Source organism: Malania oleifera, chromosome 1, assembly GCF_029873635.1.
Source record: "Malania oleifera isolate guangnan ecotype guangnan chromosome 1, ASM2987363v1, whole genome shotgun sequence".
Taxonomy (NCBI): domain Eukaryota; kingdom Viridiplantae; phylum Streptophyta; class Magnoliopsida; order Santalales; family Ximeniaceae; genus Malania; species Malania oleifera.
Genome location: NC_080417.1, coordinates 521,343 through 546,867, shown reverse-complemented (window position 1 = coordinate 546,867; position 25,525 = coordinate 521,343). Strand labels below are relative to the sequence as shown.

General features: G+C 37.0%; 1 protein-coding gene and 1 long non-coding RNA gene across 3 annotated transcripts; one reads left to right on the top strand and one right to left on the bottom strand.

The window, feature by feature from the left end:
* Nucleotides 1-24,293, top strand: LOC131143984 (thioredoxin reductase NTRB-like). 2 transcript variants are annotated; one of them, XM_058092339.1, is made up of 2 exons: nt 1-1,276; nt 24,096-24,293. In XM_058092339.1, exons 1-2 carry the CDS (start codon nt 187-189, stop codon nt 24,155-24,157), a joined length of 1,152 nt encoding a protein of 383 aa, XP_057948322.1. In that variant the 5' UTR covers nt 1-186; the 3' UTR covers nt 24,158-24,293. The 2 variants fall into 2 exon arrangements, with proteins under 2 accessions (XP_057948322.1, XP_057948318.1); XM_058092335.1 differs by having other exon boundaries at nt 63-1,276; nt 22,447-24,293.
* Nucleotides 21,362-22,435, bottom strand: LOC131143996 (uncharacterized). The gene is made up of 2 exons (XR_009133682.1): nt 22,290-22,435; nt 21,362-21,581 (listed from the first exon to the last, which is right to left on the bottom strand). It is a non-coding gene; the product is annotated as an uncharacterized LOC131143996 (long non-coding RNA).
* Nucleotides 24,294-25,525: the final 1,232 nt, after the last annotated feature.

Below are 25,525 nucleotides of genomic sequence, written 5' to 3'. Positions count from 1 at the left end.
GGATGGCTGATAGACTAAAGTGATTCCTATAAAGAACTCACATGAAACAGGTTCTAAGAGGGCAACACAAGGCACGCATTCGTGAACAAACGCGTTTTGTCGCCCGCGCACCGCGTAAAAAAGTAAACGCGCGGATTTCCAAATTTCAAAATCGAAAATCAGAAGGCATAATAGGGTTTGAAAGGCATGGAGAGGCACATGTCAGGGAAGTGGTACGCTTGGGGAGTCGTGTCTCGCCTTAGCAGAGTTCGTAGTCTATTGGGGCTGGCCTCAACTTCAGTCGCCGCCGCCGCCGCTTCCTCCCTATCCACCGCAGTTCCCCCCAAGATGGCCGCCGCCGCCGCCGCCGACGATCTCCAGAACCTCAAAACGCGTCTCTGCATCGTCGGCAGCGGACCTGCGGCCCACACGGCCGCCATATACGCCGCTCGGGCGGAGCTTAAGCCCATCCTGTTTGAAGGCTGGATGGCCAACGGCGTCGCACCCGGAGGCCAGCTCACCACCACCACCGACGTCGAGAATTTCCCCGGCTTCCCCAACGGCATCCTCGGCATCGACCTCATGGATCACTGCCGCAATCAGTCTCTGCGCTTCGGCACCCGTGTCTTCACGGAAACCGTCAGCCGCGTTGACTTCTCCACCAGACCCTTCAAGGTCTTCACCGACTCGAAGGTCGTCCTGGCCGACGCGGTGATTGTGGCGACCGGTGCCGTCGCCAAGAGACTGACGTTCCCGGGCTCCGGCGACGGCCAAGGAGGCTTCTGGAATAGGGGAATTTCCGCCTGCGCTGTTTGTGATGGAGCTGCTCCCATTTTCAGGAACAAGCCCCTGGCTGTGATCGGGGGCGGGGACTCCGCCATGGAGGAAGCCAATTTCCTGACCAAGTACGGTTCCAAAGTTTACATAATCCACAGGAGGAACGCATTTAGGGCTTCCAAGATAATGCAGAAGCGGGCATTGAGCAACAGTAAGATAGAGGTGGTGTGGGATTCAATGGTGGAGGGCGCCTACGGAGATGGGGACAAAGGGGTATTGGCAGGGCTTAAGCTTAAGAATCTGCTCACCGGGGAGATTTCGGATTTGAAGGTTTCGGGTCTCTTCTTTGCGATAGGGCATGAACCTGCCACCAAGTTCTTGGATGGGCAGCTGCAACTCGATGCCGACGGTTATGTGCTAACAAAGCCAGGGACGACGCAGACGAGTGTACCCGGTGTTTTTGCTGCTGGGGATGTCCAGGATAAGAAGTACAGGCAAGCTGTTACTGCTGCCGGCACTGGTGAGTACTCATGATTATTCATTCCTGCTTATCCATCTGCACTACTCTACGGGTTACTGAATAGCCTTTTGGGCTAAAATCTCTCACCATATTTTTAAATGCCCACAAATTTATTTTCCTATTTGTCTTGACCTTTACAATATAATTAATATTGCATTTTTTTTTATTTGTATATCTTTTTTCCCCAATCAGAGCATTATATGGTATGCATGCTGAAATATCAGAAATGAACTTCTGCCAAAAACCAAAATCCTATGTGCACGGGGCAGACATCCTTAACTACCACAGATGAACTGGTGACCAAACCCCCAAACCTGCTATTGATAGGTTCTTATGCAAGGAATTGGAGTTAAGCACTTTATAATCCTGCCTACACAATATTTTCACGTGTAGATTGCTCATATGTTGGAGAAGTTGAGAGACTTATTGTCGTTCGAGTTCGAGTGGGCGAGAATAAGAGAGAGAGCACTTGTTTAATTAGCAAAATATTTGTACTTAGTGTGAGGGCTTTTTCGGTCTAGGAAACTTAGGCTTCCTTTGGTTAAAAATCTGAAAAACATGTCTAGAATTCTTGCTTTCAAAACTGAAGATAGATTTATTTTACATATTTTTTACTCAAATGCATGATTGAATAACTAAATCCAAATTTCAATTTTGAAAATGAATTGTTTATTTGGAAATCAAATGTGAATTTATAGCTAAATGAGACAAGCTAAAAGTCACATGAACCACAAAGGTGTAAAAAACTGCACATGAAACACAAGTGCCCCCCTCTTCTCTCTCTCTCTCTCTCTCTATTTTTTTATATAATTAATTTTAGCTACATTTTTGCTAATAAAAAAAAGGAATTCCTGCTACTTTTTCCTGAAATTTCTGCTGTCAGTCTTCTTCTTCTTATTTATTTATTTATTTTTCCTCTTTTTAAACCAGTGAGAGCTGCTGTGCCCTGATTTTTTATCCCACCCATCTTCTTATCGTTTTTTTGGGAATTCATGACGCTTTTTGTCAAAATGTCTGCTTTGCTGTTATTAATCTTCTTCTTTTCTTCTTCTCCTTCTAGCTTGGTCTGCCGCTTTCAGTTTGAGCTATTCTAGGCCCCCCTTTATCTCTTTTATTTTTTAAATTCTGCTGCATTCATTGTCTGTTCTGTAATATCTGCTGCATTTTTTTTTTTTTTTCCATTTGAAAGAAATTATCCATGATCGCATAAATTGGCGAAAAAGGATTCATGTAGCTGACCTCACCTAGTGGAACTTAAGATTTGATTTATTGTTATTGTATTATCCTCACTAGGATCGTACATTTTCTCTCATAAACATAATTTTTATTATAAAAAACAAAAACAAAAATTGAGAACATGAAACAAAAACTAAAAATAACAGCCACAAACCAACTTGTTTGGTTAATATGTCTAAAACTAAAGCAAATTAAAAAGTTGATTAAAAAAATGCTCATTTTTGTCCTTGAATCAAATATCAATTTAAAAAATATGATAAGAATAATAAGTACAAAATAATACAAAATAATGAGTACAAAATAATACAAGTTAAAAACACTATAATAAAAATAAAAATTATTATAATAATTTTATTCAAAATTTGCTTTATAAGAACAACCTTATTGTGCATGACAATTGAATAATAGAAAAAACATTTTGGTAATGGCTTTTATTTTTTAAAAAATTTATGGATATTTTTATTTTAGTTATGTTTTAACTTCATATTGTCATTTTATTTTAATTTTAGTTAAAAAGTATGTATAAAATGAATGATTTAATCTAAAAAAGTTAATTAATGGATATTAAAAATATTTTGGCAACAAGTTGCCAAAACAACTTAAAACCTTAAAATATAGTTTTTATTTTTGATTTTTTATGGAAAACAATTGGAAATTAACAATAAAAATAGAAAATTGGCAACGTAAACAAATGTGTTCTTGTGATTTGTTTCTTCATTGTGTAGAAACGAAAAGCGAAAAATAGAAACAATGCCAAACAGGTCCTTAGAAGCCAATTAATTTGGGGTTATTTATGTGTTTTTAAGTACTTTGAAGTTATTTTATAATTTCTTATTTGTAAAAATATTTGTTTTAGTGTAAATGTTAAATGTATATATACTTTCTTTGGAATGTAATGAAAGAGTTGGTTATCATTTTGAATTCAAAATTTCTGAATTGTTTTCCTTCGTCTCTTTTTCTGCTGCCATCTCTCTTGCCCCATTCTTCCTTCTTCTTCCTCCTTTTTATTCTTGCTTCTTTTTCCTTTTTTGTTCTTTCTCTGTTTCTGATCTCTTTGTCCTATTTTCTCTCTTGTTTTTGTCTTGTCCTGCTACTCCTTTATTCTCCCCTATTCTCTCTTCCACTTCACTCCTGTCTATTTCTCCCTCAATGCTTTCTTTGTTTCTATTTTTTTATTGTCCAAGGTCATTAATACTGATGATTGATTGCAAAATAGGGGGCCAATAAGGATTTGTGTTAGGGTCTTAAGAGTTTTGTGACCTTGATACATTGTTTTGGTGTATGTTTCTAACTTGGAGGGAAATTTGGTTTACTTGGATGCAACTATGGTAGCCTTTCTCCCCTTGCTAACCTATTGGGTACCAAGTGAGCACCGTGAGGTGCACTTAGAAGCGGGCTCTTGACATGCCCTAGGGTGTCTTGGGCTTTCATGTGAGCCTGGGAATGAGCCCGCGCAACACTCTTAAAATGAAGGTTTGATATTCGTCCTTCCTTGGCCTTTGGCTATCTTGTTGGGTGGTATTATTCTTGATTCAGTTGGACTATTGAGGGCGTTAATCCTTCTTGTGTCCGACTTGAGTCATGTATGGTGTCACTTTCACTGCTCCTAGCTAGTAGGTGGTAAGAGATAGGTATGTTGACATGAGGTGGTGCTCTGGGTATGAGAGTTATCTTTAGTGTTGGTGGAATGTGAGTTTGTCTTCTTATTGTTCGAGTTTGAGTTCCTTTGACAACTTAGTTGGATTAAGGGCTGTCATGAACTTGACCTTTGGGTTAGACATTTGAGCATTCCTTTGGATAAGAATGGGTACGGTTGGGTTGGACTTGGTGTAGTCTTGCTGCCGCAAGGGCGTGATTTCTTGACATTTGGCAGATCTTGGCAAGGATGATTTCTTTTGGTCATTGAGATATCCACATCCATGACTTTTTGCACCCACTTTGTGTCCAATGCAAGTACAGCAGTGAGGCTATTGCTCATCTTCTTCTACATTGTATTTTTTGTGGCAATTGTGAAATTTTATTTTCCAACTTTGTGAGTAGTGTTTGGATTGTTCGAGTATCGTGGAGGAGCTATTTCTTACTAGTTTTAGGGATTCTGTTAGAAGGAAAGATGGTGGGATATTATGGGATTGTGCTTGAATGGCCATGTGTGGTGCATTTGGTTATACAGGAATTTGAAAGTCTTTCGTGACAAGAACTTTCTCATTCATTTTCTTTGTAGCAGGGTGATGCTTTATCCCTATCTTGGGCTTCTGTGGTGTGCTTTTGTGGGTGTTCCATTGTTTCATATTTAGTGTGATTAGATCATTGTTTTACCCACTTTTGTTTTGATTGTTGCTTTGCTTCATTGTATTATTTTATTTTTGTAATTTGCATTTGTGTGGATTTTGGTCCTTTTTACGTTTGTTTGTGTGTTTCTCATTTTTATAATGAAATCTTTCTTATAAAAATATATTTTAGATTTATCTTTTAGAGATTCTTTCTTGAATTTGTAAGACGTGATCTTAGGATTTGATTAGGTTTATTGGCTGTCATTGTAAGGAATCTTCCTCAAGATCAATATACCATAAATTTTAAACCCGGATCAACTTGGATTCGGAACCCCAACCTCAAGGGTCTCCACTAGGGTAGACCAATGGATCATTGTGTTGCATTGGTCCCTTTGACAAAAATAAGGGGGAATTTCTATTGGATTCAAAACCCTAGCCTAGGGGAATATGGAGAAAGGCCTTATTGCTAAACTTGCCTAACAATTTTATTTAGAGACATGCACAGTCAAACCAGTTTGAGTGGTTTGGCCAACCCATTTGCTTTGGCTGGTTTGTCATTAGACTAGGTTCTAAAACTACGCAACATACATATCAATTTATCATTCAGTTATATGCAATTTATTTTATAGTTATCTTTCTATTATCTCTTCCTTCCCATTCATTCTCTCTCTACAATCATCTTTTTTTCTTGTCTTAAGAGACTTAGTGATGTAGAACAAGTAGCAAGACCTTGGAAAGATCCTTGTTGGAGAATACTTAAGAATAATTGGATTGAGGATTGTTGGGTTTAGTTAATAGTTTATTATGTGTTTATATTAGTTAGTATATGATTGTGTGTATTTGGGGGTTGTTTGTAGTATTTGTGTAATTTAGTTGTTTGTTTGTAGTTTCATGTAATGTTAGGGGTATATGTGTAATTTCATGTCGGATAGGCTTCCTTATAAACAGTGTGAAAGCCATGCTTAGATGGCTATTATTGAATTTGAATTGAAATTGAACGCGAGTTTCACTTGGTATCTCCTCTCTCCTCTTTTCCCCTTCTTTCCTCTCATCAATTTCTTCTAATCTCTCCTATGGCTGCAGATCCCTGATGCTGCCCCTGCATCATTTGGTATTTGAGCCCAATATCTATTTCTATTCTTCCATTTCGATTCCCCATCTTTCCCTTCTCCTCTTCTCGTCTACCATCTTCTTCCCTTCTTTTCTTCTCTTCTTCTAATTTTCTATCTTAATTCTCCCAACTCTTTTCTTTAATGATTTTTCATATTCTTTCTTCTGCATCTCTTCTTCTTTGTTCTTTCTCAAATATTGTTTCTTCCTCTATTCCGTTTCTGAATCTTCTATTATGTCTTGTCCTACTATCTCTCTTTTATTCTTCTCCTCTTCTTTTCTTTCAACTCTTTTGCATTATTCTTTCTCTCTCTCTCTTGAATTCTATTGCTTGTTTATCGTCAATTGTTCTACAAGCAGGAAATTCTCCCCCTTCCCCCGGAAGAAAATCGAGATGTTCTTAGGCCAAGAGAGAATAAGTGTCATTACTGCTTATGCTCCTCAAGTAGGCTTAGTAGAAAACCTTAAGTGACAATTTTTGGGAAGATATGGATAATACAAGGCATATTAGGGATTGAGAAAATATTTATAGGAGTAGGTATGAATGGACATGTTGGAAGGGATAATAAAGTTTATGAGAGGATACATGGATGATATGGATATGGAGACAAAAATGAGCATAGGGAGATGATCTTAGACTTTTCCATGTCATATGATTTTATTACAATAAATACTTGCTTTAATAAGAGAGAAGAACACTTCATAACCTTTAAAAGTGGACAAAATAAAAGTCAAATAGATTTTTTTCTTAAGTAAGAGGGTAGATCGTTTATTGTATAAGTTTTGTAAAGTTATCACAAGTGAAAGTTTAATCACACAACATAGAGTTTTAGTGTTAGATATATGCCTTAAAAAATGGAAGAGAAATGATAAAATAAACGAGTGTAAGAGAACTAGGTGGTGGAATCTAAAAGGAGAAAATATAATAAAATTTAAATATAAAATGATCAAAGATGGTGATTGGACTATAGAGGATAGTGTAAACATAGACACTCTCTGGAGTAGGATAGCTAACTCTATTAAAATGATAGCAAAAGTGATTTTTGGCAAGTCAAGAGAAATTATCAAATAGCAAAGGAAGTTGGTGGTGGGATCAAGATATCTAAAAAGTTGTAAAGAAAAAAAGAATTTGGTATAAAACATGACGAACATTTAAGAGCATGAAAACTTTGAAAAGTATAAAGAGGCAAGAAAAGATGCAAAAAGGGTCGGTAGTGAAGCTAAATATAGATCATTTAATAATTTTTATGCTAGATTAGATACAAAAGAAGGGTAAAGAGACATATTTAAATTTGCTTGAGCTTGAGAATGAAAGAGTAAAGACTTAGGTAATGTAAAATGTATAAAAATTGAGGATGATATTGTATTGGTTAAGGAAGAAGACATAAAAGAAAGATGGCGAAGTTACTTTAGTAAGCTATTTAATGAAAATCAAGTTGAAGGCTTCAACTTAAAATTGACGAATGAAAAAAGGACTGAAAATATGATATTTATTCGCAAGATTATAGTTAACAAAATTAAACTTGCACTAAAAAGATGAAAAATGAAAAAGTTATAGGACTGGATAACATCCCAATTGAAGTTTGGAAATGCTTAGGTGATAATGAAATTATATGGTTAACTAATTTATTTAACACAATTGTAAAAACTAAGAAAATGTAAGATGAATGGAGGAAAAACACTTTAATACCTATATACAAAAACAAAGGAGAAATTCAAAATTGTAATAACTATTGTGGAGTTAAACTTATGAGTCATGCAATGAAACTATGGGAAATGGTAGTTGAACAAAGATTAAGGCTAGAAATGAAGGTCTCAAAAAATCAATTCGGTTTTATGCTTGGGAGATCTACTATAGAACTTATAAATCTTTTAAGGAGATTAATGGAAAAGTTTAGGGAAAAGAAAGGGACTTGCATATGGTATTTACTGACTTAGAGAAAGCGTATGATAGGGTACCTAGGGAAGTTCTATGGTGGATTTTATAAACAATTGGTGTATGTAGTAGGTATATTGATGTCATTAAGGATATGTATGATGGAGTAATGACTAGTGTTAGGACTACAAGTGGTGAGACGAAAAAATTTCCAATCACAAAAGGTGTACTACATCAAGGATTTGCATTGAGCCGTTATCTTTTTGCTTTAATGATGGATGAAGTGACTAGGAGTATCCAAAATGAGGTTCCATAGTGTATGTTTTGTAGATAATAATAGGTGTAGTACATCAAGGATTTGCATTGAGCCCTTATCTTTTTGCTTTAAAGATGGATGACGTGACTAGGAGTATCCAAAATGAGGTTCCATAGTGTATGTTTTGTAGATAATATTGTCTTGATTGATGAAACTAGAGATGGTGTAGAACCTAAGAGTTATGGAGAAGCTTCAAAATCTAGAAGCTTTAGGATAAGTAAAAATAAGGCAAAATATATGGAATGTAATTTCAATAATACTAAGAGGAATATTGGAGACAAAGTTAAACTTGATGCTGAAGAAATCAATAGCACTAGTAGATTTTGATACATTAGATCTATCATGCACGCTAAAAGACAAATTGAAGAAGATGTGATATGTAGAGTAATTGCAGGTTGGGTAAAATGGACAAGTGCTTTGAGAGTGCTTTATGATCTTAGAATATCCTTAAAATTAATGGGGAAGTTTTATAAGACGACTGTAAGACCAACTATTCTATATGGATCAGAATGTTGGACGACTAAGAAACAACATATCCAAAAAGTAAAAGTTGCCGAGATGATGATGCTTAGATAGGTGAGTGATATAATGTTAAAAGATAAATTAATAAATGAACATATTTGTGGTAGGTTAGGTATAACTCCTGTGGAAGATAAGATAACGGAGGGATGATTCAGATGGTTTGGACACTTGCAAAGTAGGTTACATAGTGCGCCAATGAGGAAGAGTGAATAAGTTGCTGAAAGAGACAGTAGAAGGGGTAATAGTAGACTTAAAATAACTTGGTAAGAGATAATGAATAAGGATTTAATAGTTTAAATTTCTCTAAGGAAATTGTCCATGATTGCATAAATTGGCGTAAAAAGATTCATGTAGCGGACTCCACTTGGTGCGGCTTAAGGCTTGGTTTGTTGTTGTTGTAGTTATGATTTTTTCATAAAATTCTAGTTGTATGCCATTAACCCTATTTTTCAGCTTAGATTTTACAATACCACCTACAACAACAAAAACAGAATCCTCCGAAACACTATCGCTTGAAGTTTCTTTGTTATAGAATATTTCTTGCTGTCTGCCCTTCACAACCCTAACTTCCTGATCTTTTCTCCTCACATGATTGCCACCACGGCAATCCTCACTCCCTGATCTACCCTTGAATGGAGTTTCATAGCTGGAAGTGCCCTAATGGCAGTGTGTGCGCCCTAGTGCGCTGGTGATTTGTGACTAGGAAATTTTGTAGTGTTGTGGAATTTCCTATCTCGTGAAAAATTGCTTCAGCCATGATCTTTTGGGATTTCTCCATGATATTTGACATGCAAGGAGATATTTTGGTCGCAGACATAATATATTGATTATTGAGCAAGCGCGATAATTTAGCATGAAACCCTACAAAGTCTGACTGCTAGCATAAAAAGCCAGGTTTTATTGCTGCAATTTGAGAGTTTTATTAGTGAATTTGTTTCATTTCGGCATGACATTCAAGATCTAAGGTGAGTTGAATTTTTTTTTTGGATCAGTAAGGGTAAATATGTATTGATCAAAATGGATATGTATAGTATACACTGGGCATACCCTGGTAAGGGGAACACAAAGCCCCATCCAAAATGTAAAACAGAGCATCAAAATACATCAAAACCTTAATCAAGGCCAGATCAACATACCACAACTACAAGCATCTGAAGTAAGGTAAGTTGAATTTATTTCTTGAAAATTGGTAGTTAAGTTTATGGTTTTGCATGACTAAATTGAGAATTATGGGTAGTTGTGTCATGGACTTCTGGTGACACATAGTTATAGTGGATTTATGTACAAATCTAGCAATATGGTGAAAAATTATTGGACAAACGAATGCCATTGATCATACATTGGGTGCAATTTTCATGCTTTCCCACACCTTTCTCTAATATGGAGAAAATATTTGCAAAATCATCATTGATGAACAATGCCCTATGAATATAGTTTCTACAATGGAGTCACTCGTATGGAACTTCATCCATAACCTCACCTAGAGTCTTAGATGTCTTGGAATGGTGATACTACCGTACATGTTTTTGAAATATGTTTGGTTTCTATCCAAATGGCTGCTTATTTTGATAAATTTTTGTGTAATATCATATCTATGCAAGTTGGTCATGTACTCCTTGGTTCTCCTTGGTTGGATGATTCTAGTAACTCGAGGGCATGAGAACACATGTTTTCCACTATAATGGGAAGAAATCTTTTTGAAATCTGCTCTACCAATCAAATAAGAAAAAGAATCAGCCACAATTACTCAACTTGAAGACAATATAAGGAAGAAGATGAATGTGTTAAGACATCCAAAGTCCTTTAGACATTTTAATTGTTGAGTTTGTCATTCTTGAAGTACTTATTGATGCTAATTCTCAATTCAAGCGTATGATGCTGCCAAAGGATTGTGGCTTCTTGTATTACTCAAGCACTGGCTTTCAAAGAGTTCAAGTTTGCTTCTTATTTCTAGCCCTCCAACATTTCGAGATTCGAGGCCAAATTTTTTTTAACTAGGGAAGAGTTGATGTAGAACAAGAATCAAGGCCTTGGGCAGATCCTTTTTGGAGAATATCTAAGAAGAATTGGATCGAGGGTTGATCAGCTAGTTCTTACTTTATTAGGTGTTTAGTATCAATTAGTATAGGATTATGTGTATTTGGGGTTGTTTGTAATATTTGTGTAATTTAGGGGTTTGTTTTCAGTTTCATGTAATGTTGGGGGTATATGTGTAATGTCATGTCTTAGAGGCTTTCTTATAAATAGTGTGTGAAAGTATGTTGTAGACATTTATTGTTGAATTGAATTGGAATTGAACATGGGTTTCCCCTGGTATCTCCTCTCTTCTCTTTTCCCCTTCCTTCTTCTTTTAGATTCTTCTCTCCTATGTATGCAGATCCTTGATTCTGCCTCTGCATCGCTTGCACTCAAAATTCGTTTTCTTCATCTTAGGTATAACCTTGACTTAAGTCCCTAATTTGGTTCCTTAGCCTGCCCAAAGTACTTTGCATGAAGTATGAACAATTTTTATTAGCAGTTTGTAACAATGTCCAACTCCTGCTCCAAAGACACAACAAGACATGGACACTCCATTGCCATTTATGACTCTTTTCTGAAGAGAACCAGCAGAGGGAAGGAGGACCCATTCTGCATTGTAGTTATTGTGGGTCGGCAAACTTATAGGGGATTTTTGAGATTGGGGTGGAACCAGTGTGGGTCAAAGATTAGGGGGATCCAACTATCATTTTTAGAGTAATTTAGTGGGTTCTTCATGAATTTTTAGAGGGAAGAGACCTCTTATTGGCCTATGATTGAGGGGTAGATTGGTGACTTTTGATGATATGTCAAGTTGGTTGGAGAGGCCTTTTGAGGAGGAGATTCAGTGGGTTATGTTTAGTCTTGATGGGGAGAATGCTCTAGGTCTAATGGGGTTTAATTTAGTTTTTGTTTTTCTTTAATTGCCAAGATGTGGTTGGAAGGGTGAACTTATTAAAGGTTTTTTAGGTGTTTTATGTTGACGGTTATGAATTCAACTTCTATAACCTTAGCTCCTAAAAAAGATCATTTTGTTAGAGTTAGTGATTTTAGGCGTATCTACTTGACTATGATGGGATATCTGGTTCATGACATCTATTAACACTCTCAGGAATTAGGTACCCATCACATCTCATTCCACCTTTGTTTAGGCACCGAAATTTGATGTGGTGGGCATTTGAACATTGTTGCTGATGAAGATTCTCACAAAACATCCACATCCATCCTCACCCTCCCCATTGGTGATGGGAATCACCCATGGGGTCCTACTTTTAGGACCAAATTGCCCTCACGAATTTGTCTCGATGGGACATCAATGCCTTAATAATGTAGCATTATTGCACACTATTATTATATTTAAAACAATAAGTTATTAATAAAAATAAAGTAATTTTATTATGGTATAATAATATAATATTGTTAATGGGTATTTAGTCTTTTAACAACATTATTATTATTATTATTATTATTATTATTATGTGTGAGTTTTGTTAGTAATAAGTGTGAGTTAGTAAGGGTATTATGGTCATTCCTATTGTACTTATGCATATTATTAACAGAGGGAGATATGTATCATTGAGTTTAGGTCTTCCATTTTACCCAATTACTCAACATGGTATCAGAGCGTGATCCACACTAAACCCTGCTCTCCTCAGTTGTCATCGGAAAACACCTTTCTTGCGGCTGTCCTTCCTAGATTCACCTCGATCCCATATTATTTTACAAAACCAATCATACACATAAATGGACCCCCTGATGACTCACCCCACAAAACCCCATTGCCGGAGGCACCTCCATGCGTCGGTCAAATGCCAGCAAGGTTGACCTCACGCGCCGGCGCATGAGTGAATTTCAGGTCATTTTTTTTTTGCTTTTTTTCTTTTTCTGCCATGTTCTGATTGCTTCTTTAGACTATATCATCAAGCTGTTAAGTTAGTTTTTTGCAAAAAAATTCAACCTTTTCCGACTACGCGCTCGCAACATTCCGTTAATGTCTGTTCAAGGCTTTTGAAGGCTTCTTTGTGTGTTTTTTTGGAGCCGTGGCAGCATTCATATGTTCAGTTGTGAGGCTGTAGCAGTGCTATATCCGTCAGTGAGTTGTTCACCTCGTCTGTGGCAGCACCTAAGGAATGGTTGTTTGATGCTTCATGTAGCTGTTTATTAATTGTTAACGAGTTTATTGAGTCTGAAACAGTGATTTGCTGTGTTTTTTTGATTCACTATTCTAATTCCTCCCATATACCAAAATATCAAGCTGTTAGGCATGCGTTTTTGCTCCAAGATCCAATTTTTGTTGTGACAATGGACTCATGGTAATTTGTTAGGTCTTGTTAGGTGTTAGTAACGGTCATTGGTGACTTTCTTGGGGCAGAGGCAGTGCTCATAAGCTGTTTTTTATTATTTTATTATTTTTATTTTTTTAATGTGAGGCTGCGGCAGACCGGCAGTATTTCTTCCTTGGGGCTGCATTTGAGGTTGCTGGGGATTTGTTCATGGTAGTTTCGTTGGTTCACCTCTCCAATTGTTCCAGTGCTGAGTGTTGCTTGCTTGGGGCTGTGTGTGGGTTTTTTGGTGCTATGTCAGATTCTTACTGATATGTCTGTGGCTTGTTCATGGTGAGTCACCTTGTTCGTGGTTGTTCCAATTGTTCCAGCGGTTAATCCTTATGATCATTGGTTTGAGTTTGTGAATTCTGGGATGACGTTTGCAAGTCCCAAAAATATGATTCCTTTGTTAGTCACTTGTTTGAGTGAACCGTGTATTGTGACTATATCACAGGAGGAGTATTTAAGGTTTCTACAGTATCAATTGTCTTAACAAGCATCTTATCACATTGATTTTTTTCGCCCAGAAAGGTAGTCCTACAGACTGCATTTCATTTGATATCCTTTCTACTATTCCTTGGATTATTGATTCTATTGCCATTGACCATATAACAGGTGCAACCCACTTCTTTTCTGATCTCCAATATCCTAAAAATCTCCCTCAAAGTTACCCTTGCTGTTGGGTCCACTATTGATGTTAAGGTGATAGGAACTGTAAATCCTACTCCTTCTATTTCTCTTTCTTCTGCTTTATACCTTCCTAAATCTCCTTTTAATATTATGTCAGTTAGTAAGCTTACAAATTCACTAAATTGTTCTATCACATTCCTTCTTGATTCTGTGGTTATTTAGGATTTGAAGACGGGAAAGACAATTGGCACAGAACGTGAGGCTCGTGGACTTTACTACTTTGATTCGCTTTCTCCACCCATTGCCTGCACAGTCGCAGCTACACCACTTCAAATCCATTGTCGCCTTGGTCGTTTGTCCTTGAACAAGTTGAAACAGTTGGTTCTTACATTGAGTTTTGTGTCTAATCTTGAGTGTGAGTCTTTTCAATTGGGCAAGCATCATAGTGTTCCCTTTGCTCCGCAGGTCGACAAACGGGTGGTTAGTCCTTTCATGCTTGTCCATTCTGATATTTGGGGTCCTAGTCGCGTGACACATAGTAGTTAAAAGCGTGCTTGAGGCATGGGGCGCAATGAGGTGACCAAGCTAGCGCCTCATTCTTCTTCAGTTGAGGTGACCTTCAAGAGGTGCAGGTTAGCGCACTGATTCTCCAGGTGCAGTGAGTTGCGCCTTGAAATTTTTGAAGCTGTTAAGAAACAAAACATAGCTAGAACCAGGCCCAGCCCACTTCCAGCAATCCAGCCTACGACAGTTCGACTTGCACCAGCCCTAGCCCTTCGTCTTTGACCCTTCGAAGCAGCACTAAACCAGCAGGAGAAGTTCGTCTTCTACCAATTGATCCTTCAAAGCAAGTACAAAACCAGCAGAAGCCTTTTGTTTTCGACCCTTCAAAGTTTGAACCAGCACAAGGTGTTTGCCTTCGACCCTTTGAACCAGCAGGAGCTCTTCGTCTTTGAGCCTTCAAACCAACAAGAGCCCTTCGTCAGTTCGTTTTCGAGCCGTCGAACCAGCAGGAGCCCTTCGTCTTCTAGGTTTGAGCCTTTGTGAGTCATCAGGCTACTTCGATTTTCAAACTAGTAAGTCGTCGTATTCTTCTTCTTCTTCAGTTCTTCTGCTTCTTATTTTTCAGTTCTTCTTCATCTTCTTCTTCTTGTTCAGTTCTTGTTCTGCTACTGCTTCTTTTTCAGTTCTTCTTTTTCTTCTTCTTCTTCTTCTTCAGTTCTTTTTCTTTTTTAGTTCTTCTGTTTCTTCTTTTTCAGTTCTTCAGTTCTGCTGCCTCCTGCCAGCTGCTTCTTCTTATAATATTACCTTTCATTAAGCCTCTTGAGTTAATATTATATAATGTGTAATTAATTATGTAGTTTAATGTAAGTTTATACTTTATAATTAATATATAACATTTTTAATGAATTTTGCTGCTGTTTTGTAATTTGTTTGGAGATGCAGTATACAAAGCATACATTTTTCTGAAATATATTAATATATAACATTTTTTTTACTGAATTTAGCTGCTGTTTTATTGTATTCGTTTCTTTTGATATTAAAGATGCTTTTTGGGCCTTAAGCCTGGAAATTTTATTTCATTTCTAATTTGAAGCTTGAAATCTTGCATGCGTAATTACTTATGTTAAACTATGTTTATTTCACTTGGAACTTGTTACTTGGTTGTCATAATTACTATTGAATATTTTGGCATTTTAAATTCTAATATAACGATTGATGTGTTTTATATCAATTACCCACCAAGTAGGCATTGCACACAATTTTAATAATTGTGCGCCTTACCTTCATGAGGCGTGCACCTTCGCCTCGGGCCTCGGCTCCAAGTCCCCTCTGTGCCTCAGTGCGCCTTCTGGCTTTGACTACTATGGTGTGACATCAAAGTTGGGGTTTTAATAATTTGTCACATTTGTTGATGACTACTGCAAGACGACGTGGTTATATTCAATGAAAGATGTTGTTTGGTATCTTTTGTGCTTTAATGTTCCCAAGTAAAATCAATTTGATATGCCAGTCAGGATACGTAGTGATAATGCTAAAGAGTACTTAGTACCCGATTCAGTACTCATATGACTAACTCTAGTATGATCCATCAGTCCTCTTGCGCCCACACTCCACAAAAAAATGGAATTGCGGAGCGGGAAAACAGACATTCTTGAAGTCACTTGTATCCTATTGTAACAAATAATTATCCCCATAGTCTTTTGGAGTGATGTTGTGCTCACAGCTTGCTCCTTCATCAATAAAATGCCATCCTCTGTACTTAGTGGTAAAATCCCATATTCAATTATCTTTCCTAAGGCTCCTTTGCTTTCCCTTCCTCCTCATATATTTGATTGTGTGTCCTTTATCCATTAGTTATCTCCAGGAATGGATAAGTTGGATCCTCATTCTATCAAATGTATTTTTCTAGGCTATTCCTATACTCAGAAGGGTTATTGATGTTATAGTCCTACTTTACATCGATTCTTTGTCTCTGCTTATGTCACCTTTTTTGAGTCTACACCATACTACTCTAATTCCTTGAGTTCTGTTGACCTTGATAAGTCCCTTCCTCTATCTTGCTTTCCAGATCCCAATCTAGTATCTGTGCCCAATCCTTCTACATCTTCATCTAGTTTGAGTCCTTCTCGTCGCTTGAATTATCTCAATTTGTAGGTATACACACGACGATTCAAGGGGGAAGTGCCTCCTCCAGCTTTTACTCTAGTTCCCTTATCGGATGATCTTATTTCTCATGATGTTGATCTTTCAGTAGCTGTTCGAAAAGGTAAACGCAGTTGTACCCAATATTTGATCTCTAATTTTGTTTGTTATGATTTCTTGTCGCCCTTTTATTACTGTTTTGTTAGTACTTTGTCTTCTGTTGCTCTTCCAAGGTCTATTTCCGAAGCCTTATCCCATTATGGGTAGAGGACGACAATGGTTGAAGAGATGCATGCACCACATGATAATGATACTTGGTATTTGGTACCTCTTCCTCCTAATAAGTCTGTGGTTAGTTGTTGCTTGGTGAACAATGTGAAAGTCAATCCTGATGGTTCTGTGGCTAGTTTGAAGGCCCACCTTGTTGCTAAGAGCTATACTTAGGTGCATGGCTTGGACTATTCAGACATATTCTCCCCAGTTGTTAAGCTTGCCTCAGTACGCTTGTTCATTTCTTTAGCCACCACTTGTCATTGGCCTCTACATCAGTTAGATATGAAAAATGCTTTTCTACATGGTGATATTCATGAGGAGGTATATGTGGAGCAACCCCTGGGTTTGTTGCTCAGGGGTAGTCAGGCTTAGTATGTCTGCTCAAGAAGTCATTGTATATATTAAAAAAATTTCCAAGAGCATGGTTTGGTTGTTTTAGTGTTGTAGTACTTGAGTTTGGCGCCTTCACTGGTGTGCAATAGATCACTATGTATTTTATCTTCATACTTCATCAAGCAATATTTTGCTTATTGTATATGTGGATGACATTTTGATCACTAATGATGATGATCATGACATCCAGGTCCTAAAGCTATTTCTACAGAGTAAGTTTTAGAACAAAGACTTGGGACCATTGAAGTACTTGTTGGGTACAGAAGCATCGAGATCTCGTACGAGAATTGTCTTATCACAGAGGAAGTATGTTCTTGATCTTTTAGATGAGACGGGGTTGTTGGAATCCAAACTTGTTGATACACCCATGGATCCCAATAGTAAGTTAATGCTAGATATGAGTGATTTGTTGCCTAACCCAGGTTGATACTTGATGCTTGTTGGAAAGTTGAATTGTCTCATAGTCACTCGACCAAATATATCCATGGCGACAAGTGCTGTGAGTCAGTTTCTCAATTCCTTGAGAACAAGTCATTGGGATACAGTAATTCGCATTTTTAGATATCTCAAAGGTGTAGCATGGAGAGCTCTCTTATATTAGGATCGGGGGTCACACTTATGTTTAGGAATATACAGATGCTGATTGGTTCGGGTCACCTTCCGATCAAAGATTCACAATTGGGTATTGTATCTTTGTCGGCTGTAATTTGGTGTCTTGGAAAAGTAAGAAACAAACTGTGGTTGTCAAGTCGAGTGCTAAGTTAGAGTATAGGGCTATCGTGCACGCTACATGTGAACTTGTTTGACTGAAGAACATGTTGAAAGAACTAGGTTTTCCACATTCTCAGCCTATGTAGTTGATGTGTGATAGTCAAGCTGCTATTCATGTTGTTTCCAACCTTGTCTTCCATGAGCGGACAAAGCACATTGAAGTTGGATTGTCACTTTATTCGAGAGAAACATTATAGAAGCTCATTACGACCATTCATGTGAAGTATTGAGTTTCAGCTTGCTGATTTGTTCACTAAAGCCTTGGGAGGTGCTCATGTGAAATTCATTTGTAACAAGCTAGGAGGCATTTGATATATATGCTCCAGCTTGAGGGGAACTGTTAATAGTTATTTAGTTTTTTAGCATTATTATTATGTGTTAGAGTTTTATTGGTAATAAGGGTGAGTTAGTAAGGGTATTATGGTCATTCCGCTTACATATATTATAAACAGAGGGAGAGACCTATCATTGAGTTTAGGTCTTCCATTTTACCCAATTACTCAACAAACATAATGGTTAAAGTTTGGAGATCCTATTCTCGCCCTTTTTTTTTGGTTAATTAGATTATCTTTTTAGGAAGAATTAAGCACATCTATTCGTTAGCTGGGAACTGGCATACAAAGAATAGAAATTTAGCTGAACACAGAAATGGAATTACACAACGAACCATCAAACAGCTGATGCTAGAAAACCAAAATAAGTACAAGAGCAGCTCTCATACGCCAAGATTCAGAATCTTTCTACCTAGAACATGTGGGGAAATTGCTGACCTAATTTAAATACTGCTGCTTCCAACTTCAAATTCCCCATAACAGTAGGTTTAAAAAAGCCAAGACAGGCTCAGGAGCAGTTCGCATGCGCCAATAATTCATATCCTGTCTGCCCAGAGTAAGCTAAAATAACATCATTAACAACTTGATTAGCAATTATTATTGGATAAACTGGGACTCCACTGGTTGTTGCAAGTCTTAAGTGGAGTAGTTGTATCTTTGAAGGCTTTCTTATTTCTCTCTCCAAGCACCCCAAAAGATGGTGAGAGGGATGTGATTCAAAGTTTTTCGCTTCTCCTTGGTGGCTTTGATGCCTTTCCAAGCCCAAATCTGCCGTCCAACTGAATTTTCCATAAGCCACTGTTGTCCAATCAAGGGTAGAACCAAATTCCACAAGTTCCTTCTCCAAGGGCAGTGGAGAAGAATGCGATTGGCTGATTCTGCATCAGTTGCACAAGGGAAACACCTATTTGTGGATGTATGCCCTCTTTTTTGCAGATTGTCAAGGGTTAAAATATTTTTATATGCAAACTTCCAAACAAAAAAGGTGACCTTTGAAGGGGCTGCCTCCAAATGTGAATCCAGGGGGAGTTGTTGCAATTTGTTCCCATCGATGAGAGCTTCTTGTAGAAAGATTTAATAGTGAAAACACCCTTTTTGTCCAAAGCTCATTTTGGTTCATTGGGGATGTTTTGGTTACGGAATTTATAAAGAACTCTATAAAAGACAAAGTGCATGAAGTTCTCAATCAGCGACATTCCCTAGTAAAAGGAATACTCTAGAAAATTCCTTGATTAGTGATTTGGGGATGACGAGTGATTAGGGCATTTTTGTTTCAAGCCAAGTTGTAGATGGAAGGAAAGACTACTTTAAGATTATTTTTCTCATGCCACACATCATGCCAAAAGCAAACGTTGACCCTATTTCCCTCTTGAAATGTCATAAATTGGAAAAAAATCATCCCATCCTCTCCTGATGGATTTCCAATCTCCCACTTCATAGGGCCCCCTTCTATTGTGCGTTCTCCAACCATTTTGCTCAAGCCCATATTTAAAAGCAATAAAATCCCATCAAAAGTGGTCTTTTCTTTCATGAACCTTCATAACCACTTCTCGAGGAGGGATTTATTAACATGGTAATATTTAAACTCCTCCCTTAAGCTTCCCCAAAGAAATCTTCTATGAATTCCCTCCAATCTCCTAGTGACGGAGTCCAGTAAGGGAAGGAGGGACATAACATAAACTTGAAGATTCATCAAAGTGCTCTTGAAGAGGGTGAGTGTGCCTCCTTTTGATAAGAAATTTCTTTTTCATCCAGCTAATCTCCTTTCAAACTTCTCAATAATAGGGTCCCAAACTCCTCCGTCTTTGAATTTGGCTCCAAGGGGGATAACGAGGTAATTAATGGGAAATTATCCCATCTTGCTTTGGGGATGTCATCCGAGATTGGGTGGTTTTATTATGTTATATGAATTGTTTCATTTTTCCTATGTTTGAAAGGACGTCTTCTTTGCTGCTATTGTATCTACCATAGTTTTAAAACCCAGATCGGACTGGTTGGTCCGATCGGGTTGTTGGAGCGGAACCGGTCACCTTTTTGGTTTGGATGACATCAGTGACTCGAAAATGAAATGAATCGGAGTTAACTCAGACAGACTTGGGCGACTCGGGCTAAATCGGCTAAATCGGTTGAACCGGACGGGTTGATCCAGTTCTCACTAATACATGAAAAATCGTGTTTGCTTGAGCGGCGTTGAACCCAAACCGCATGCTTGAGGTTTATTAACTGCCCCTAACACAACTAAAATAAAATGTTTACTGAAATTAAACTTTCTTTGAATATTTTTTGACTCTTAATGTGGTTTTATTATTTAATAAATTTCAAAAATATTTTATAAAATAAAATTATAAATACAATCTAGATTATATATATATTTATTATAATTAGTGAATAGTAATTATGAGTCTAATCATATGTTTGTACTATTATTTTTTATCATTGCAATATTTTTATTATTATTATCTAAGTTAGTAGTCACAACATAAGAGAATTTTTTTTTTTAATTTCTATTATTATTATTATTATTATTTTTATTATTATACAATGCTAACATCATCGGTTCAACCTACTGGTTCGACCAACCCAATTGCTTCACCGGGTTGATTACTAGTCCTGGTTTTAAAACCATGGTATCTACTTGCTTTTTTTAATAAACCTTTCTTTTTCCTATTGAAAAAAAAAAAGAGTGAGTGAGATGTTAGTATTGTAGGTAGTGTGTTGCATATAAGCTCATGGAAATCGATCTCATAGGCAATTTCTTTCTTCTTCCCTTGGATCCAATATAAAGTGGGAGACGGGGGTGTAGGGTTTGGTTTTGGAAGGATATTTGGGTTGGGGATGCTTGCTTTCTATTGTTTTCTTATCCTTTTTTGTCTGTTTTTGCTTCTTGATGCAACTATTATATTCTTTTCTTGTTATGGATAGCTTTGAGGTTTATTGATATTTTCACTTTCATCGAAATATTATTGATAGGGGATCTTTATTCCCTCCTAAGAAAGATTCTTTTGTTGTTCCCTTTGTGAGGATGTTAGGATTTGGTATTTGGATAATTCATGTGTTTTCTCTCGGTTTATACTCATCTAAACTGGTCTTTTCATTGTTTTCCTCTTGCTAAGAAATTGTTGGGAGCTAAAGTTCCTTCAAACCTAAAGGTTTTTGTGTTAATTGCCATTCTTAATAAAATGACATTAGTGGAACTTGAGGCTTGATTTGTCACATCCCTAGTTTTTGGCACATGACCGGTCGTGACTCCATCTAAAATCCAATGGGGCACTATGCCTAGGCAAGAGTTTGTTTTACAAATCATAATTTGGAACCAAGTTAAAAGTTAATTAAGAGTGAACCTTTGTTGAGCACACAAGACATATGTGTATATTTCATAAGCAACTAAAAATGTTTTTCATTCAGTAATAAGCTCTTTGCATGGGCTGTTCTTTACATACAACATTTGTCTCACTCCTAGTCTACATACATAACCACGAAAACTGAACACACGCTTAGTATCCTTATTGTCTTCTTGCCAACTTGTAATACATGTTAAAATGGTAGTATCTTGGAGAACCTAACTAGTGGAGCTCTCCTTCAGTTTGAACCTGAAATTATTAAGGAATAGGGTGAGCAACCACAAGCTCAGTAGACATGCTTAATTCCCCATTATTCAGATAAGGATTTCAACCCCAAACACAGGATTTCTTACATGTATGCATGATCATAAGGTGCATGAACACTCTTTATTCAAATCAATATGCATGAACACACTCTTTATTCAACCAATATGCATGAACACACTCTTTATTCTAGACAATCTGTTCATCAAATAGCATGTATTTATAATGCTATCCCAACTAACTGCAGATTTTATCTGAAACAAGTGCCAAATTCCAGCTTGGCGAACCACTGCTTAAGCGGAAATACCCTCTGGAGGTTTAGGGCCTTTCACCCAGGGGAGATACAATCCCTACTTGCTTAAATTCTACAATTTGACAGCCACAACAACACACGGTGCCATCTATTTCACACAATAACAATTCAACATATGTACACACAAGCTTTGACTTAGCAAGCATAGCCGTCATCCTTACAAGATGAGTATCTATCACATGAAAATTTCCCAACTAAACAAGATATGCAACTATGATAACCAAAGGAACCATATATGCATTATGCAGTGATATCAAGTAATTAGAGATTACAAGCTTAAATCTTCCTTATTAGGATTCAACTTTATGCAAGCTTCTACCTTTGTTTCCTTTAAACATCCAAAATCCCTACGTGAATAAATGAAAATTAAGAACACGTACCTTGATTTTCAGCTTCTTTAACTTAGTCTAAGTTTCCCTCTGAATTTCCTGTATTTTCTCTTGATTTTCTCTGAATTTCCTTGATTTTATGCAGAGTTATCTCTCTCTAGAACTAGGGTTTTTAGAAAGAGTTTGTGGTATTCTTTTCTATGTTCAGGCTGCTCTTCAGGGCTGGAAAAGTCAAGACAGCAACTGGACACATGGCAGGACCGTAGCAGTTGGTGGCAACAGGGATCCTACAGTGCTGACAGCTGTGCACTAGATCTCTGCTGCTGGTTTTTAGTGCTGCCAGCTGTCACACCTGGTTTCACCATGCCCCATCTTTTTTTTTTTTTTTTAATTCTCTCTCTCTGCCCCAACTCTTATGCTATTTATGTTTTAGCTAGACCCTTATAATTTGCTTTCATCTAAGCCCCTCCTACCACTAATAAGTAAAATGGAATTTCCAATATCAGTTAACTAAAATAAATGAATAACATGACTAGTATGAACTTGTTTATTGCAAAACAAAGAAAGTCATGTTAATTTATTGAGGTAGTTTAAATTTATCGTGGCCTAAAGGGTATGATTATCATATGTTTTGTTGTCGTTGTTGTTGCCATTCTTAATAGAGTTAACACCAATGATCTGTTGCAAGTTTGATTGCCATTCTTAATAGAGACAACACCAATTATCTGTTGCAAGTCTGTAGTCCATAAATGATACACGGTTCTATATCCCGGATGTAATGTGATACAGTACTAGCATGGATCATGCTCATTTATTCTTATGCTGCCATGTGGCTTGGTGTTTATGGAACAAATTATTTGGCTTGTTGGGAGAGTGTTGGGTTTGTCCTTATTCATTGGGGGCTTGATGGTTGCTTTTAGAGATTTTGGCGGGTGTGAAAGCACAAGGATTTGTGGTGACCTTCCTTTTTTGCTGTTATTTGGGTTATTTGGCTGAAGAGAAGTGCTCTGATTTTTTGAGATTGTGGGTCTCTAGTGGGGAAAGGATTGTGTTTCTTTAGCATCCATTTGGGTTTTCACTAGGGGTGTTTTAGCAATATAGCCTTTTTCTAAAAAAAAATTATATTCAACTCGGTTGGTGCGCTCTTTTGACTTATTCATGGGTTTCTATTTTTGTTCTTTTGTTTCCTTTTTGTTTTTTGAGGATTCCTCGTCCTCTTTGTACATTCTTCTTTTTCATTTTTTTTTCCTATTAAAAAAAGCCCTTGCCCAACTCAGCTTTTGACAAAATCTTGAATTCACAAGCCTAGCTGAATTACCAGTATTTCAATTGGATTTGGTGCTTCTACTCTCTTTATCATGAAAAACTGTTTTAATCCTGGTGCATATGTATGCATGATATAGCTTACCTAATTTTCAAATTACAAATAAATAAACATAATATAAGTGGCATTAGTCTGCAAAGAACGAAAGGGGCCATGCCAATTCTAATTCAACTGATGAAGTGATATTATTATTTTAATTATAATTTTCTGATCCTCGAAATATTTAGGTGTTGCTGAAAAAAAATATTGACCGGTTTATTTTTGTTTCATTAGAGCCATCACATATAATTTGTGTTGTTTATGGTTTTAGTCCTTGTGATTAACTATTGTTCCTATTATTATTGACTGGGCTTGCCTTTTGGACTGCACTCTTGTATATGAGACTAAGGGGACTTAACAGTGTTGCATTCCTTCTATATTTTTTGTTTTTTTTTTTTCCAAAATTTTAAATTTCCCCCTTAGGTTAATTCAGGACAACTTAGCACATTTCATTCAATTTACCTTGGTTTTTTCCCCCTGGGTATTACTTACAGGGTGCATGGCAGCATTGGAAGCAGAACATTATTTGCAAGAAATTGGATCCCAAGAGGGTTAGGAGAGATTAATTCTCAAAGGATGTGCACAGGCCTAAAAGGACCTCAATTATAAGCAATTCCTAATTTATGTATGAACAAAGAATGAATTGTCATGTTTGGCTGCTGATTATAATAGAACATGTTTGGTTCTTACAATTGTTAATTTTCATCATTCAATTATTTGCAATATATATAGTGTGCCTTGCAATTTTTGGACGCAATCTTTGTTTAGTTGTGGCTTATGTCAGAAGGGTGACCAACTAAAAGTTTGTAAATAGTGGACATTATGGTGGAGATCTTTGCAGGGGCTCAATCGTTATGTTTTTCTTGTAATTTTTTTGTTCCCCTGTTTTCTTGTTAATATGCTCTGTTGAGGCCTTATCCTTGGGATATATCATCACAACAAAAAAATTGTCTGAGTGGTTTACTTGACTTAATATGGTATTGGGACGAGGATGGGCCAAGGATTAATGTTAAGATTCCTCCTTTGTAACCGGTTGATCATGGGTTCAAGTTTAAGAAACAACTTCTGCATAAAAGTGGGGATAAGATTGCGTACGATGTAATGACCCTCTTCCTATCCTTGCAAAGTAGGGTCCCTTGTGGCTCGAGGACCCCTTTTATGGTTTTCGAATGGAATCCCAGCTGATGTGAATTCATGTGGTAATTTGATGCTTGATTTGGTTTAGGTAGTTGATTGTTGTGGTCTGGACTTCTTGTCCTTTGATATGTTGAACTGTATGGGTTTTATAGTTTGTGGAAGTAGGAGGCAGACTAGAGATCATTCTGTGGATCATAAGAGGGAAAAAAATTAGGTCTCCGGAAGGACCAGCCTGGTCCTCGAAGTGGGTCTTCTTGACCAATGGACCACATTTCCGAGAAAAGAGAAATTAGTCATATGGATGTAAGAATTTTGTTTGAACAGCTGTGTTTTGGTACAAAACAAGCATGTTCTATTTAAATAGCTCTCAATAATATTTTGCATGCCTTCTTCCTACCAACAATGTAAAAACAATGCTCAACATTAGTTGCAGCCTGCAGAAGTGATGTCAGTGTGTCACCCTGGTCACGGGGGGTAGTACAGTGAAAGACAGTATTTTTGTTGGATCTGTTGTATCTCATGTGGGTATGGATTCAAATGGTTTAGTTCATTAGTAATTTATTTACTTATTTATCATCTATTTATATAAAATAATTTGATTTATTTGCACATGGATTTCGTTATACCCATTTATTTTAAGAATGCCAAGCCAATTATTGCATATTGGATGAAATTTACTATTGTCATATCTTCCCGCCATTGAATTAAGGGTTATTTAGTTTGTTGCTTGGTTGAAAATTATTGGAATTGTAGTTGTAATTCTGTAATTACGTTTATTGAATTTCAA

Bases quoted from the DNA above. Each gene is read 5' to 3' on its own strand.
- LOC131143984 (XM_058092335.1), top strand. From the start codon at position 187: ATGGAGAGGCACATGTCAGGGAAGTGGTACGCTTGGGGAGTCGTGTCT. The intron at 1,277-22,446 runs GTGAGTACTCAT...TTCTATGTTCAG, and splicing joins TGTTACTGCTGCCGGCACTG to GCTGCTCTTCAGGGCTGGAA.